The sequence below is a fragment of the Arachis ipaensis genome, chromosome B01 (assembly GCF_000816755.2).
Source record: "Arachis ipaensis cultivar K30076 chromosome B01, Araip1.1, whole genome shotgun sequence".
Taxonomy (NCBI): domain Eukaryota; kingdom Viridiplantae; phylum Streptophyta; class Magnoliopsida; order Fabales; family Fabaceae; genus Arachis; species Arachis ipaensis.
The window spans coordinates 37,453,974-37,469,668 of NC_029785.2; the positions used below are offsets into that span (position 1 = coordinate 37,453,974).

General features: G+C 35.9%; 1 protein-coding gene across 1 annotated transcript; it reads left to right on the forward strand.

Moving 5' to 3' along the window:
- LOC107629003 (60S ribosomal protein L37a) lies at positions 5,374-7,217 on the forward strand. Its single transcript, XM_016331672.2, has 5 exons — positions 5,374-5,482; positions 5,843-5,882; positions 6,443-6,531; positions 6,624-6,706; positions 6,977-7,217. The coding sequence occupies exons 1-5, from the start codon at positions 5,480-5,482 to the stop codon at positions 7,038-7,040; spliced, it is 279 nt and encodes a 92-aa protein (XP_016187158.1). The 5' UTR covers positions 5,374-5,479; the 3' UTR covers positions 7,041-7,217.

Consider the following 15,695-nt stretch of genomic DNA (forward strand, 5'->3'; position numbering starts at 1 on the left):
AGCATCATTGATATTGTGCACGATGACTATAAAACAGAAGGAAGCTTATGACAAAGTCATGAGAACTGTAAAACAAATCCAAGGGAGGATTTTTTTTTTCCTTTATATATGGCCACAAGGGTTGTGGACTTGTGGTAAAATATTTCTTTATAATTTGATGTCAGCAAAAATTAAATCAAAAGATAAATAGTGGTTAATGTGACTTTTAGTGAAATAGCCTCACTTTTCTACCAAAAGATAGGATTGCACACTCTACGTTCAAGATATCTCTAACTGTAGATGAATATTTTACGTGCAATATCCGACAAAATTCATCTCTTACCAAATTGTTGATAAGGACATGTTTAATAATATGGGACAAGACATTTATGCTTAACAAGTATTGTTATGAGGTACTGAATAGATGTTTGAGGGATATTATGAGGCACACATTAATTACTATTGGCGAGCATCCATTCAGGGGAAAGGCGGTTGTACTCGGTGGAGATAAGACTTTAGATAAATATTATTACAAGAGAATCTTGACAGGATATAGTACATGCAACCATAAATTCTTCTTACCTTTGGGAGTCTGTTGAAGTTCTATGATTGTTGAGGAACATCAGACTAACTATTGAATGCGAAAATGAAAACCAACAAAAATTAAGTAATTTAGTTATTGGTTGTTAAAAGTTGGTGATGACCTAATAGGAGATAATTTAGATGGAGAGTTGAAAATTGAGATTCTTATGAATATGATAGTTCTACATTTTGAATAGACATTTAATGAGTTAATCAACTTTGTCATTTCGAGCTTGGTGCATATTTATCTGTCAAGCAATTACTTTAATGATAGAACAATACTAGCGCAACCTTAGACGTTGTTGACAAAATAAATAGTCAACTACTATCCATTATTCCTGGTGATGAAAAGGCGTATTTTAGTTCAGACAATTTTTATGTTGAAGAAGGTAATATGAAAAGCCACTTAAAATTCTTTGGTCTAGATGTATTGAATGCTCTTAATTGTTCTGATCTTCTACCTCATAAGCTCACACTTAAGATTGATATTCCGGTGATGCAACTTAGAAATATAGACTAATCAAATGATCTACACGACTACACAGGTTAGGAGATTTAGAAATTACTTGGTTGAATGCAAAATATTAACAGGGACCAAAATAGGAGGAATGCAACCTAAGAATGAATATGGTTTCAAATAATGATGGCATTCCAATCAAGTTTTAAAAAAGATAATTTTTATGATAGTGTCTTTTGGTATGACAATCAACAAGACTCAAGGATAGACGTTGAAAATTGTAGACCTGTACTTACTAAGATCGATTTTTTACGCATGGACAATTATATGTGGCACTTTCAAGAGTTAAGAGCAAACAAGGGATAAAGATTTTAATTTAGAATCATGAGGATGTCTCTTAAAATTACACGATTAATGTTGTGTATAGAGAAGTCTTTGATAAATTGAGATGATCATGTATTGTTTAATCAATTAGTATCTCTTTATTGTTAATTATGTTTTTTTATTTTTTATTTTTGTATTTAAAATTTTTTATTAAAAATATTTTAAATATAAATAAAATATTAAATATTTTTTATACATCGCATGGCACCTACATTAATTCTTTTGTAAATACATGTGTAACATGCAATATATTATATATATTTTTTATTGATCTTGATTGGAAGTTAATATAAGTTTTCAATCATTTACATAATACTTCAACTTGAACTCAAATTGTATCAAATATAATTTTAATTTTAATTTATTCACTATAATAGGTCTAAATTATAAACTATGGTTTTGTTCCGTTATTGACAATGAGAAAGAATTACTTTTAACTTTATGTGTAATCATCATGTTTTACCTGAACTGAGTCCTGTTACCTGCATTTTATTTTCATGTTGGTCATATTTAATTTTAATGTATTTTATGTGAGTTTGAGAATTTAAATATGTTTTTATTTTAAAATCATTTTATGGTTATATCTTCAATCTGGGTTAAATATATTATGATGCAGATTTAAATCCTGATTTTAATTATATAATGTCCACTTGGAATAATCATATATCAAATTAAACCGACTAAAAAACTATTTTACATTTATAAAAATACTGATAAACTAGGTTAGAACAAATCTTGTAGTAATTATATTATTTATGTGATGAATTGTTTACTTCTTGAATCTTGAGACATAGTAAAAGTAAGAATAAGAATAATAATTTACCATAATAAGAAAATAAATTCCTATTTATACAGATGAATATTTAAAATGTTAATAAATCCAAAAAATTATAAAAATTAATCTTATGCTAATAAAAGATAAATTTTTGTGTACAAAATTACTCATACATTAAAATATTTACCATAAAATTTCTATACTTTCTTAACCTAATCCAACTCTTCACCACCACATTATTTCACTTGTAGAGAATTAGGAATTAAAAACTTGAGATTTGATTAGATTAAAAGAAATAATTTAAAAATATTGAATATTTTTTTAGTAATTTTATTTGGATTAATATTTAATTTGATCCTTAAAATTTAGAGTAAACTAACATTTGTACCCACGAAAGTTAAAAACGCTGACATATCTACCCATAGAAAAAGAAAATTACCATTTGTATCCATGAAATATGGATTTCGCATAACAAAATTATCCAAACACTAAAAAATTTCCTAAAATCCCTAAAATACCCTTATCTTCACCACCACACCACCTCCTTCACCCAATCACCTTCTTAACCCTAACCCTCTTCACCCAACCACCACTCTTCTTTCCCTTCCTAATCTCAAATCCCACCACCACCCTCTTCACCCAGCCACCACCCCTCTTTCCGTTTCTAACACACTCTCACCATTAAGTCGAAAACCTCAGCTTCATGTTCTGCGTAACAGAGCCCCTCTCTTCTTCTGACTAAATTCAACTTCAGGGCTCAGAGCTTGAGCTACAATGGCGCCGAAGAGGCAGGACGATGGAAGCACCAAGAAGAGGAAGCGGATTCCAGCTTCGGGCTCTAATGCCGAAACATTACATGAATCCCCTTCTAAGGCTCCTAAACTCTCTACCTCTAAGAAACCCTTCAAATCCCTCAAAACACGCAAACAGGACGCTATTCCTAAAGACAAGACCAAGAAGGCTCCCCTTACAGGTCGAGAACGTCGTCTTCATGCTAAGGTCTTAAAACGTTACCAATTTGCTTTCAAATGCATTTGAATCTGTGTTTTGTTATTGTTATGAATTGGTGGAATATTTTGTTGTTTGATTTCAGGAACTTGCGGAGGCTAGGAAAAAGAAGAGGAAGCGCCATTTCACTCTTGAGCAAGTTTTACTTTGGAATTTTGTATAACTCAAGGCTGGTGACAGAAGCTCTACAAAAGATGAAGGGGAAATTCCTGAAATTGCAGGCCCGCCTCGCCATCTGCAAGGTCTGCTGGAACGGCGGTTGCTTCGACTCTGACATTCTCGTAGCTTTTGATGCCGCCGTCGCCAATAAGGTAGCGTGAAGAGGAGGGTCTCTGACGTGGTAGGCTCTGGTTTTTGGCTGATGGTGATGGTGGCGAGGAGAAGCTGGCGCGGTGCTCCTGGGCTGGCAGAGATCCGCGACGTTGCTAGCAGAGAAGGGTGAACGATGATGAGGAGGGTGAGACGGTGGTTTGTGGTTGATGCTGGGATTGGGTGGCTGAGAACATTGAGAGAGAGAGAGGAGGGAGGAAGGAGATGATAATGTGGAGAGAAGGGTAATTTAGGAATTTTAGATAATTTTTTAGGGTTTGGATAATTTTGCCTGTAAAAATATTTTTTGATGGGTACAAATGGTAATTTCTTTTTTCTATGGGTAGATATGTCAGCGTTTTCAACTTTCATGGGTACAAATGGTAGTTTACTCTAAAATTTAAAGCCGGATTCAATTAATTCTTAAAATTATATAATTGATTCAATTTGACCTCAAAAATTAGAATAACAACTTACGTTAGTCTCTAAACTGATTTCTATAAATGGCATATTAATTTTGCACGTTAATTACCAAGATTTGGACTCTTCATCTAAATTTTATGTGACTAACAACAATTTTAATGAAACTAATTTTTTGAGTATCACTTTTGACCAATACAGTAACTAAAATAATTTAAAATTAATACTAGCATTAGATATTATCTTTGAAATAATACTAGTATCAGTAAAGAGATACTGAATCATTTTGATGAAAGATCTTAAACCTATTAAATGAACATTCTAATGTTGTAACAAAGACTCAATCAAAATATATTTAAATAAATAGATGCACTCAATTGTACTCATGTATTTTATAACTCTATTTTTTTAGAGTTATGCTACGTGTACACCAAAATCAGCTACCAAAGTCAGCCACCAGTATAAAATACATGCTGAAATACAAATACACATTGAAAATAAATTAAACCACACATATATGATATATTTATACATAAATACATTGGTAGCTGATTTTAATGGCTGATTTTGATGTACAAATAGTATTTTTCATTTTTTTATTATCTTCTTATCAATTTGATAGAAAAATAGATCTGAATTAATTTAACGTAAGTTCTTTTTTCAATTATTTATATAATTTTATTTTTTTTCAATATAAATGCACAAAATTCTCAATCTTTACCTCCACTAAATTTTAATTTTCATTGCATTTTTTTTTCAAATTCAATGATATCTTTTAAATATGGTATATAATTATTAATTTTGTAATTCTATATTTTTTATTTTAGTTAAATTTTTATAATTTAATTAAAATTATTTAAAATAATTAAAAATAATTAAAAATAATTTAAGTTTAAATTAAAATAAAATTAAATATTGGAGTAACAAATCTCATATTGAGTTTCAAATTAAGTTTTATGATATATAGTCCCACAAATATTTATGTGATACTTTGTAGAACCTAAAATAAAATGAAATTAAAATCAAGCATTGGAGATACTCTAAGACTTACTAGACTTCTTAGAAACTTGATTAACTCCTCAATATCTTCACGAAAATGATAATAATAAGTTCAATTTGAAAATTTTGCGGCTCTAGAAGCAACAATCAAGCTTATTGATCTCTAATAAATCTTGATCACATGGAATCTAAATAAAGAATCTAAATCCTAACAAGTTAATATAATAAATCAACACGTTGTTAACGAAGATTCAGCCGCTGACAGAAAGGTCCCCGAAAAATGTTATCGATAAAACAACCATTAAATAATTTAAAAATACAACAAAAAAAATCAATAAATATGATATTTTTTATAAGTAACAAAAAATTTCATATTTAGCAAATCTCTTATCCATTTGATCTAAATTTTTGTGGCAATATTTGAATAAATATTTAAAAGTACATAAAAAAATTTGGAGCAAAATTTGATATGCTCAATATAAAGCGCCCAACTGGAATTAGGGTTTCTTTGGCTATTCCACTCGTTCCCTACTGCAGAAGCTCTCAGCTACTTCGATCCCGTAACCATGGTATCTTCTATCTCTCTTCTCTCATTTCTCTTCCAAAAACTTTCAAATTCTCGATTCACCTCTTTGATTAGAGTTTTTGTTTTCCTTCGGATCTAAGGTTCCACCAGTTAGGGATTTTATTGCTTAGTACTAATGTGATTACTGCCAATGGCTCCCAAGTAAATCATGGTTGCTGAAAACGCACAAGTTTGCTGATTCTGCGTTGGAATCTGTAGTTTTCCTAAAATATAATTAAATAGGACTATTTATTTATAGCTATCATGGATATTTTGTGTTTTCATATTTCACTTTTACTGGTTTTTCTTTTTGTATTGGACATGGAGTTTTAACCCTAAGTTGACACTGGCCCCCCTTTTTCAGACTAAGAGAACGAAGAAGGCTGGTATTGTTGGAAAATACGGTACGTTTTATTAGCTGTGATTGCTAACTATGCTTCACTATTTTGATGCGGTATTTTTTTTCCCTACTAGTAGTTGTCTAGTATCTAGATGAATTATCATTGATTATTAATTGTTTGAGATGTTGATGATAGATCGAGTTATGTACATGAAGACCTTGATTGCATAAGCTTGTGCGGTTATGCCTGTTAGTTTGTTTGTTTTGTATATAGCAAAATTGCATAACACTTGATCTATGTGTAATGCTTTATCTTTGATATGGTCATGTAAGTCGAGCTGTGGGTTAGACAGGCTGGCCGTGTATTTTAGCTGATGTCCAGTTCCTTCTGTTTTGAGCACTTTTTCAAAGAATGAATTGAGTTATGTACTTATTGTAGTATTGTATAGCATGGTATACAATCTTTTTGGGGGTCTTAAAGGTTTAAAATTTTGGTCAAACTTAATGTACTAACAACTGTTATTCTTTACCACTGCATATGTCATTGCTGAAGTATAATTTGATTTTTTTGTCACTGTAAATGCTGTTCCTGAGAGACTAGCTTTGTTTTTTTTCCTGTATCAGGTACCCGTTATGGAGCTAGTCTGCGTAAGCAGATTAAGAAGATGGAAGTTAGTCAACACAGCAAATTTTTCTGTGAATTTTGCGGAAAGGTAGAGCCGAGCCACAAGTTATTTTCTGTGTGCTCAGTGAAGATATAAAAGCCCTTTTGGAAAGGATTGAATTCTGATGATTGTGTTTGCAGTATGCCGTGAAGAGGAAGGCTGTAGGAATATGGGGATGCAAGGACTGTGGTAAAGTGAAAGCTGGTGGCGCCTACACTTTGAAGTAAATTCTCCTGTTCCTCTAGTCGATTGGATTTTAATTATTTTTTCCTCTTTTGAGAGAATAATGCTGTGTACACCAAAATCAGCCACAAAAGTCAGCCTCTAGTATAAAATACAAGTTCGAATACAAAATACACATTAAAAATGAGTTAAACAACACATGTATTTATACAAATACATAGTGGCTGATTGTGGTGGCTGATTTTAGTGTACAAAGTATTTTTGCTTTTGAAATAGTCATTACTGACTTTGTTCTTACTATTTTCCACAGTACCGCGAGTGCCGTGACCGTGCGGAGCACAATTAGAAGGTTGAGGGAACAAACTGAGAGTTAAGGTTCTGCTTGATGCTTTTATTTTGAGCAATTAGACTTTTTATTAGTTTTAAGTTTTGATGAACTGGTATGATTGTATTCGAGGTAAACAATTAATCTTTTGTCTTTGAAGACTTAAAATCTTTGTTAATTCTCTTTGCTTTTTAACTTAAAGTGGCTGAGTTGTTCCCTGTCTGTCATTCATGGTAACCTTAATTTTAACTTAACCCTGGAAAATTACCGTTTTATGCCTCTGATTCATTCTCGGTATGGCAACTCTAGTTTTTGCATGATAGTGGTGACTGCCTGACTGGTGAGTTTTTACCCCTAGTGAAAATTAGATTACGACATTAAATTGTTTTGTACTTATAGTATTCACGAGTTTCATTTAATAAAAAATTTTACTGGATCAAAAATAAAATTTTATAAACTTTATAATACCAAAAAATTTTTTTTTTATAATACTAAAAAGAATTATAGTTCAATACTGAATTTGTAAGAAGTATAATTCGAATGGATCAATTTTGATTTTTCACGAGTTTAAGGGATTTTTTCTTTAAATAAATTAAAAAAATATTATATTTGTTGAGATAAATAATTTTTGAAAATTATTACTAAGGTTACGAAAACTAAACTGGTCAACAAACCGGTAAGGTGACTGGTTTATTGGTTTAACGGTTGGACCAAGGTTTGATCGGGGTTAAACTGGTTTAATTAAATATTAAATAAAATTATTAAAAATTTAATATACAATTTTAAATAATTAAATTCAATAATTTTAAATATTAAATAACATTGAGTAAGCTCCATATTTTTTTTACATTGCTGCTTGAATTTTTCAAAGTAACATTAAAGACAACATCAAATCCTCTTGCTGCTGGAACTCTAGCCAACAACACTCCTTCTAAGTTCAGATTCAATCTGCATGAACTGCAAAGAAACAGTAGTTAGAAGCATAATAATAAGTGTAAAATTAATGAAAAGAACTTATACGAACACTTGCAGTCTCATCTAATCCCAAGCATAGCTTCTTTTGCACCTAACAATGTTTTATTAACTGCTTTTTTATTGGATTTAGAAACTTACTTTATCCATCCATTGTGAGAATTGCATTTTCAACATCAACACAAAAGAAGCAAAAACATGAGAGCCTGAAGTGTAAAAACATGACCAAAATTAACTAAAAAAAAAAAATACAGAATCATTCAGCAACTGAAAATCAGTAAAGCCAGTTTAAATTAACAAAATCAGTAAGTCCAGTATTAACAAAATCAGTGCAAATTAATAAAAGTATTAAGAAAATCTGCAAATCAGCATTCAACAACTCAATATTATTAATAACAGAGGAAATTATAAAACAAGCAAAAATAATTCCAAGCAATAGTGCTTACTGGCGGTGAGGGAGGAAAGGAAGTGACGGCGACGGAGGAGCGGGAACTACCGGCAAAGACAGAGAGAGAGAGAGCTCGAACAGAGGAGACGATGACCGAGAACGATGAGAGTAGAAGACCTTCCTACGACGGCGGCGAAATGAGGAAGGATGAGAAGAGGGATGGCGGTTGCAGGCTGCGTTCGAACTTCCGCCGAACAGAGCTTCCAACCTTCCACACGCGAAACCGCACCCATTGTTAGTGTGGAGGAGAAGAGCGGCGATGACTTCGAAGAGAAATGGTGGCTACGGGCTGCGTTCGAAGTTCGGAGGAGAAGAGTTTGGCCGGGGTGGGGTCTGGGATGGCAAATACGGTGTAACAGCCCAGACCACTCGCTAGAATGATATTGTCTGCTTTGGCACACAATGCCTCACGGTTTTGCCTTTGACGATAGAGATGATAGCCGAAACTCCCCACACTCACTCGTCAAAACACGTCATGCTAGGGGGAGGTATCCACACCCTTATAAGGAATGCTTCGTTCCCTTCCCCAACCGATGTGGGACCTTACATACGAGGGTATTGGGGCAGGGCATTTTTTTTTTTATATATATACTTAAACAGCGCCATTTTGAGGTAGCCACAAAATCGGAAATCTCTAAAAAACCTGGCCGGTTCTGACGGTTCACCGATTAACCATCGGTTCGGTCGGTTTTTTAACCGGTTTTTTGTCAAATGATTTTTATAGTCAACCGAATCGATTAGATGATCGGTTTTCGATTATTCCAGTTGAACCGGTCAGTCCGGTTCGATTTTCAGAACCATGATTATTACTGAAATATGTCATCTAATTTTATTTCGTTTACCATATAAACAATTATAAATGTATCTTGTTTATTGTGTAAATGAGATATATAGAATTTAAAAAAATACACATTGTAAATAAGATATGTGTATAATTGAATTAAACTAGTGTATGTTTTCGTACTCTGTATGGGATAATACATAAAATTATATAAAAATTTTATTAAAAAGTTAAATAAAATATACATAATAATTATTATAAATATTTTATAAAGTTATAATTAAAATCAAACTCTCAGGATTTTTAATATTAAAATATTAAAAATAATTAGTATTAATTGAGTTTGTTGAGTGATCATCTTACTCGTTCGATTAAACATCTATTAGGAGTTAGAACTTCGCCTTGTGTATGTAGCAATCTATTGGTTAGCGGCAAATTTTTAATAAATGGAGCATTAATATGTGGTGAGACTTGGCAAGAGTACCCCAATACGCGGGTACCCGACCCGTCCATACTTGACACGACTCAGGGTAGATATTGCTTGGGATAGGGCATAGTTGGGTTTAGGGTATACCCGTCCCGACCAGTTGAAAATAGGCATGCATGAAATCATTTTTGCATGTAATTTCTGATTTTTCTCGTCCAAATTTGATCTATGTGGTTGAGTATTTTAGTATAGCGATCACCGTGATTTCGTTGCGACACTAATGTGATAAAAGTTGCGGTAATTTCATAACTTATATATAAGACAGACCAGATTATTAAAGTAATAAGGGAAATAACATTCAGACGTGCGCATAAAAAAGATTTATAAGATGTGATTATTTCTGGAAAATATATATGTATAGCTCAAGTGAAAGATTGTTAGGAAATTATTATTTCTTGATATATTTATGGGCAATACATATATTAATCAAATCGCAAATTAAGTAATTTCAAATTAAATGACGTATATAATGGTAATCTCATTTATTGTCATAAATGTTGAATTAAATAAGTTATTATTACTTTTGATTTGGATAAATGAGATTAAAACCATTGATATTATTTTATTTGAGTTTTGGGATTTAATGAGTGTCACACTCAAATATAAATAATGATTTCAGAATTTTGGTCTCCAACACATCAAACTTGTCTTCGTAGCTCTTTTTCCACTGTGGAGTTGTGATTCAACCATATCAAGAATACATAAGGTTTTGATTGACGAAGATCAAAGAACCACAAAAGCCAAACTCTCTGATCTCAATCATGCTCTCGAATGGAGGGACACTTCTGCGCTCTCAGTTATATTTTTTAATGATTTAACATAGATGATCTTGAAGTTGAGAAATCCTAAATTTTCAGATAAAATATAATTTTTATTCAATCAAATGATGATAAATAATTTTATTGAATTAAATTATATTAATATGATCATTGGATGATAAAGAATGCTAGAAAAATAAATAAATAATATTTTAAGAGTATAAAAATATTAAATGGTTATTTCAATTTTCTTTTTTAATCAACGACAATAAATATCTTGAATTAATTAAATTTTTACAAAAAATTTATATACCTAAAATTATTTCATTTCTTCAAAAATCTTTTCAACATACAATGGTTCAATAAGAGGTTGACTATTGAGAATTGAATATAATATTTTTAAATTCATATTTTCAATAAAAAGATGTACTTATCCATCCTAAATAATTCTATATTCATTATTACTTATCTATCTAAATAATTCTAACATTGATAGAATATTATTTTTAGATGCAAAATATTTAAAATATATTTATTCTATTTCAAAAATTAATATTCATATTTAATTTAAGATTTCAACAAATATGGCAGAAAATATTATATTTTTTAATTAAAAAAGTAAAATATCTATAAATATATTTTTGTACTTTAGCTTTAGAGTTTTTTAAAAATTTTTGGCAAGTTAATGGAATCAAATCATATTTCTATAACATATATAAAAATGTATATTACACATAAATAAAAAATGTTAGGTGTAATGAGAACAAATACATAAATTAAAGTAAAATTTAAAAAAAAAAAGAACCAATAAAATATTTAAGGAACGAAATATAAATAGAAGAGAAACAAAATTATTAGACGGAAGAAAAATAATTTAATAAATTTTATGTGTATATAAAAGAGAAATAAAAATAATAAAAGCATTAATAATAATAAAGAAAAAGAAATGAAAATTATATTAAAGAATGTTAGAAAAGAAATAATAAAGTTCGTATTAATAATAATATTGAGGAATGATGTTTGCTGCTTTAGGCATCTAGTATTCGCCTTTGGCCATATTTTTTTTTCCTTTTTTACTTTTTTATTTAAATCATCAAGTCGAAAAGTGTACGGTAAGTCGGGTACCGGACGGTTCGGGTTGGTACTTGAGTGGATGAGAGGGGGAATCACCTAGTTCCGGGTTGCTGGGTTGGAGGAGGTGTAACCGATGTCCTGAGCTCTTCGTGTGAAGAGGGGGGTGTCACCTGCAAAGACACTCCGACGCTTTAGTCAGTCAAGTGTGCAGGCGAAAAGTGGGAGAATGGTATGTGACGTACCTTGGGGGAGGGGTAGGACCCTCCCCATATATACCGTGTCAGAGGCGGGTCCCACAAGGGCAAAACCTACCTTCCTCGAAGCTTCCCCATATAGCTGTAGTAGAGAGCTGTCCAGGACGCGTGTCCGAGTCGGTAATTGAACGCCTCGCACCCGACCGTTCGGGTCGGGTGGTTCGTGAGTCGGGTCGGCCCATGTGATGTTTGTGCCAGGCCGTAACAGTGCCCCCAACGCGCCAGCAATGATCGTGAGGGTCGTTGGTGGCGTGTTGTCTCTTCTTTCGTGCATTGTCGCCAGGTCGGCCGCTCGTGGAGAGGGCGTGCCTCTTGCGCGCGTGTCTGTTCGTTGTTGGGGATAACCGTTCGTCGCCTTGTTCCTCGCGCTGAGCATTAAATGCTCATAATGGGTTATTTCAAAACCCCGCGCGCAAAGACTATTTTGCCCCTTGGCCTTTCGCGCTTCTTGAGTCTGGCAGTTTTAACTAGTTTTGCCTTTTGTTTTTATCTCATTTCTTCACTCCTTCCATCTCCATCTTCTTCTCTCTCGAGTTTCCCAAAGCATCATTTCTGTATCCTTGTGCGTTCGTTTCCTTTCATTCCCTTTCAAATCTTTGCAATTGATCCAGGTAAGCATTCGTTTCCTCACTCTCTGCTTCATGTTCATCTTTCCTTTGTTATTAGTGTTTCTGTGTGCATGCTGCTTTTCTGGTTCGATTTGAACACTAGATGACCTTAGTAAGTGCGTTAGGGGGGGTTACCATTCCAGGGCATTTAGCTTTTTAGGCTTTTACTTGGAATTTGCTTCAGCCATGCTTAATGTTAGTTATTGAGTAGGCTAAATGTATTTTCTGGGCCTTTTCCGAGCTCCCGACCTCGTAGACTAACCGAGTGGTGCCCCCACTGTAGGTATGCCTCGCATCGTCTCACGAGCTTCTACCTCCAACACGGGTTACGACTCGTACGCTTGGGTGACCTCCAACGTGAAAGAGTCCCCGAACCAGATGGGCGTAGAGGAGCTTACCGAGTTCCGCCAAGCGGAGTACTTATGCGGCGGGACTGACGAGGAGGCCAACTACGACGTTTTCGTTCCTGCCCCCAACGAACGGCTATACGAACTCAACTTCCATTCCCCCGGGTTGCCGATTGGATTTGGTTCTACAAGTCAATGTTCACCCAAGTGGGGGTTCGTATTCCCTTTTCTTCTTTTCAAATGGCGCTCCTTAACCGGATCTCCGTGGCGCCGTCACAGCTGCATCTGAACAGTTGGGCTTCCATCCACTGTTTCGAGATGGTATGTGAATATTTAGAGCTGTCGGTGTCCGTCGATGTTTTCCTTTATTTCTTCAACCTTACGAATCCTTTCAAGGAAGGGAAAGCGAGGAAAGGGTTCATGTCCTTCCGATCTGCCCAGGGTCGGAGCTTGTTCGAGGACTCTTACCATGGGTATAAGGATAAGTATTTTAAGGTGCGTCCAGCCAAAGCTCGCCACCCCTTCTGGCTGTCGTTAGAAGGGAAACGCCTCATCCTGACGTATTGGAGTTTCGGGGCGGGGTCCAATACCTTTATTAAGGTGACTTACAAAGGGATGTTTGCCGTGGACAAAAAGATTGCCGACGTGTTGTTGGCCGTTTTTGGGAGAAACCATGTGAATCCTCACCTTCTTATGGGTGACCGGGAGGTCGCCAGAACTTATATTTGTGAGTAGCTTTGACTTGTATTTCTTGCATTACTGCTGCTTTGATTGGTTATGCTGATTTCACGACTAACTTGCTTATTTATTTGTTGCAGTGGGAATGTCTGCCGAGATGATAGGCCTTGAGAGTTTCTACAAGACCTTTTTGGAGGAAAGCGATGAGGAGAATGCTGACGGGAAACCGGAGGCCCCTCCTGAGAATAAGGAGGATCAGGCGGTGCCTTCGCCTCGTGATACCGGGATGTCGGACAAGCATTCTGACGGGGCGCGCGTCTCTCCCATTCACGAGGAGGCGGCCGGTACTGGGCATTCGACCTCCGCTCAACAAGTCGATGATGATGACTTGAAGGTTATCCCCACCCCAAGAGGCAGAGGTCATTCTCCAGCCCTGAAGGATCCCTCACCGTGATGGAGAGGAACTTTGACGCCGGGACCTTCATAGACTCCCAGTTGCTTCCCGGCACGGAGGAACACTTCCATGGCTCCGACCTTGCGGGGCAGGCGAGGTGGATGTACCGTACCCTCATCCGCGGCGCTGCTATAGCTCAGAAGGCCGAGTTCGAGTTGTCGGGGATGCAGTCGCTGCGTAGGAAGCTCGAATCTGCTGCTGTCCAAGGCGGAGGAGAAGCTTAAGGCTTCCGAGGAGAAGGCTGCGTCTGCCGAGGGAAAATTGAAGACCTCTGATGCTACCGTATCCCGTCTAACTGAGCGGGAGATGACTTTGGAAAGCCAGCTCAATGCCGCGCAAGGTCGGGTGGTCGCTTTCGAGAAGGAACGTGATGTGGCCGTCTCGTCGGCTAGGGCCGCTCAAGCCGAAGCCGAAGAATTCAAGAAGAAGCATGAAGAGACCGTGAAGCAGGGAAAAAGCGTGATCCTGATGACTGAAGAGGCTCTTAAAGCTCAGGTGAAGATCGTGGCCCCTGACTTCGACACGTCGGCAATCGGGGTCTTTAAGACAATCAAGGATGGCAAGATTGTCGACATGCCCAAGAAGTGACCTCTTGTAACTTTGTATGGAGTTTGTGATTTTGTTGTAGGACTTGTGGAACTTACTTTTTGATATACTTTAATAGTCGCTTGGTCGGCTTGTGATTATCGTCTTTCTCTGCTTATCTGGTAGCGTTTTCATTCTGTTTTGTTACTGTTTTGTTGGTATTGGCTTGTCGCTCGTGTTTATTTACCGTTGTGTTGGTAATTTGGCGAAGCCAAGTCGTTGCTTTAATATTGCTGTAGCCGTTTGTTATGGCTTTAACTTAGTTGGCTCCCGGGGTGATCGGTCTTGGGGCGCCGTATCCTGGTCCCGTTTAACATGTATTATAAGGAACTTGTTGCCGTAAATGGAGAAAAGTAAATGGGAAGGTAATTTTGACAAGTAAACATTAATCGATAGTTAAACAAGTCCATTGCCATAATAAGTACTTAACAAAGGTAAATCACTGAGCTCGCCAGATCGCCTAATCGGCGTGTTTGAGCTAGGAATAAAATCTTCTCAAGTTACCTGCATTCCAAGTTCTCGGGACTTCCTTGCCATCGAGCTTCTCCAATTTGTAGGCACCCTTGCCAATCACCTCTTTGACTCTGTAGGGGCCTTACCAGTTTACCGCCAGTTTACCTTCCCCTTGGGTCGGCAGCCCGATATCGTTGCGCCGTAGGACGAGATCATTTTGTTCAAATTCTCTCATGAGCACTTTGGTGTTGTAGCACAGGGCCATTCTTTGCTTTAGTGCTATTTCTGACAAATGGGCCATCTCCCTAGCCTCATCTGCTAGGTCCTTTTCCACAGCTTCCTCTACTTCCTTCAGAAGTAATCGTGGGCTCGGCTCGCTGATCTCTACGGGTATCATTGCGTCCACCCCGTATGTCAGGCGGAAAGGGGTTTCTTCTGTGGACGACTGCTCGGTTGTTCGGTAAGACAGAGGACCGAGGCGAGTTCTTCGGCCCATGCACCTTTTTTGTTATCCAGCCGTTTCTTGAGGCCTAGCAAGACGACCTTGTTTGCGGCCTCAACCTGACCGTTCGTTTGGGGATGCTCTACGGAGGAAAATCTCTGCTTTATGCCCAGACCGGAGAAGAACTCCGCGAACTTCTTGTTAGTGAATTGTGTCACGTTATCAGAGACAACGACTTCCGGGATGCCGAATCGAGTTATCACCTGTCTCCACATAAACTTTCGACAATTGGATGAGGATATACTGGCCAGTGGTTCAGCCTCTATCCATTTGGTGTAGTAGTCGATAGCAACTATGAGGTAT

Bases quoted from the DNA above. Each gene is read 5' to 3' on its own strand.
- LOC107629003 (XM_016331672.2), top strand. The intron at 6,532-6,623 runs GTAGAGCCGAGC...TTGTGTTTGCAG, and splicing joins TCTGTGAATTTTGCGGAAAG to TATGCCGTGAAGAGGAAGGC. The intron at 6,707-6,976 runs GTAAATTCTCCT...TATTTTCCACAG, and splicing joins GGTGGCGCCTACACTTTGAA to TACCGCGAGTGCCGTGACCG.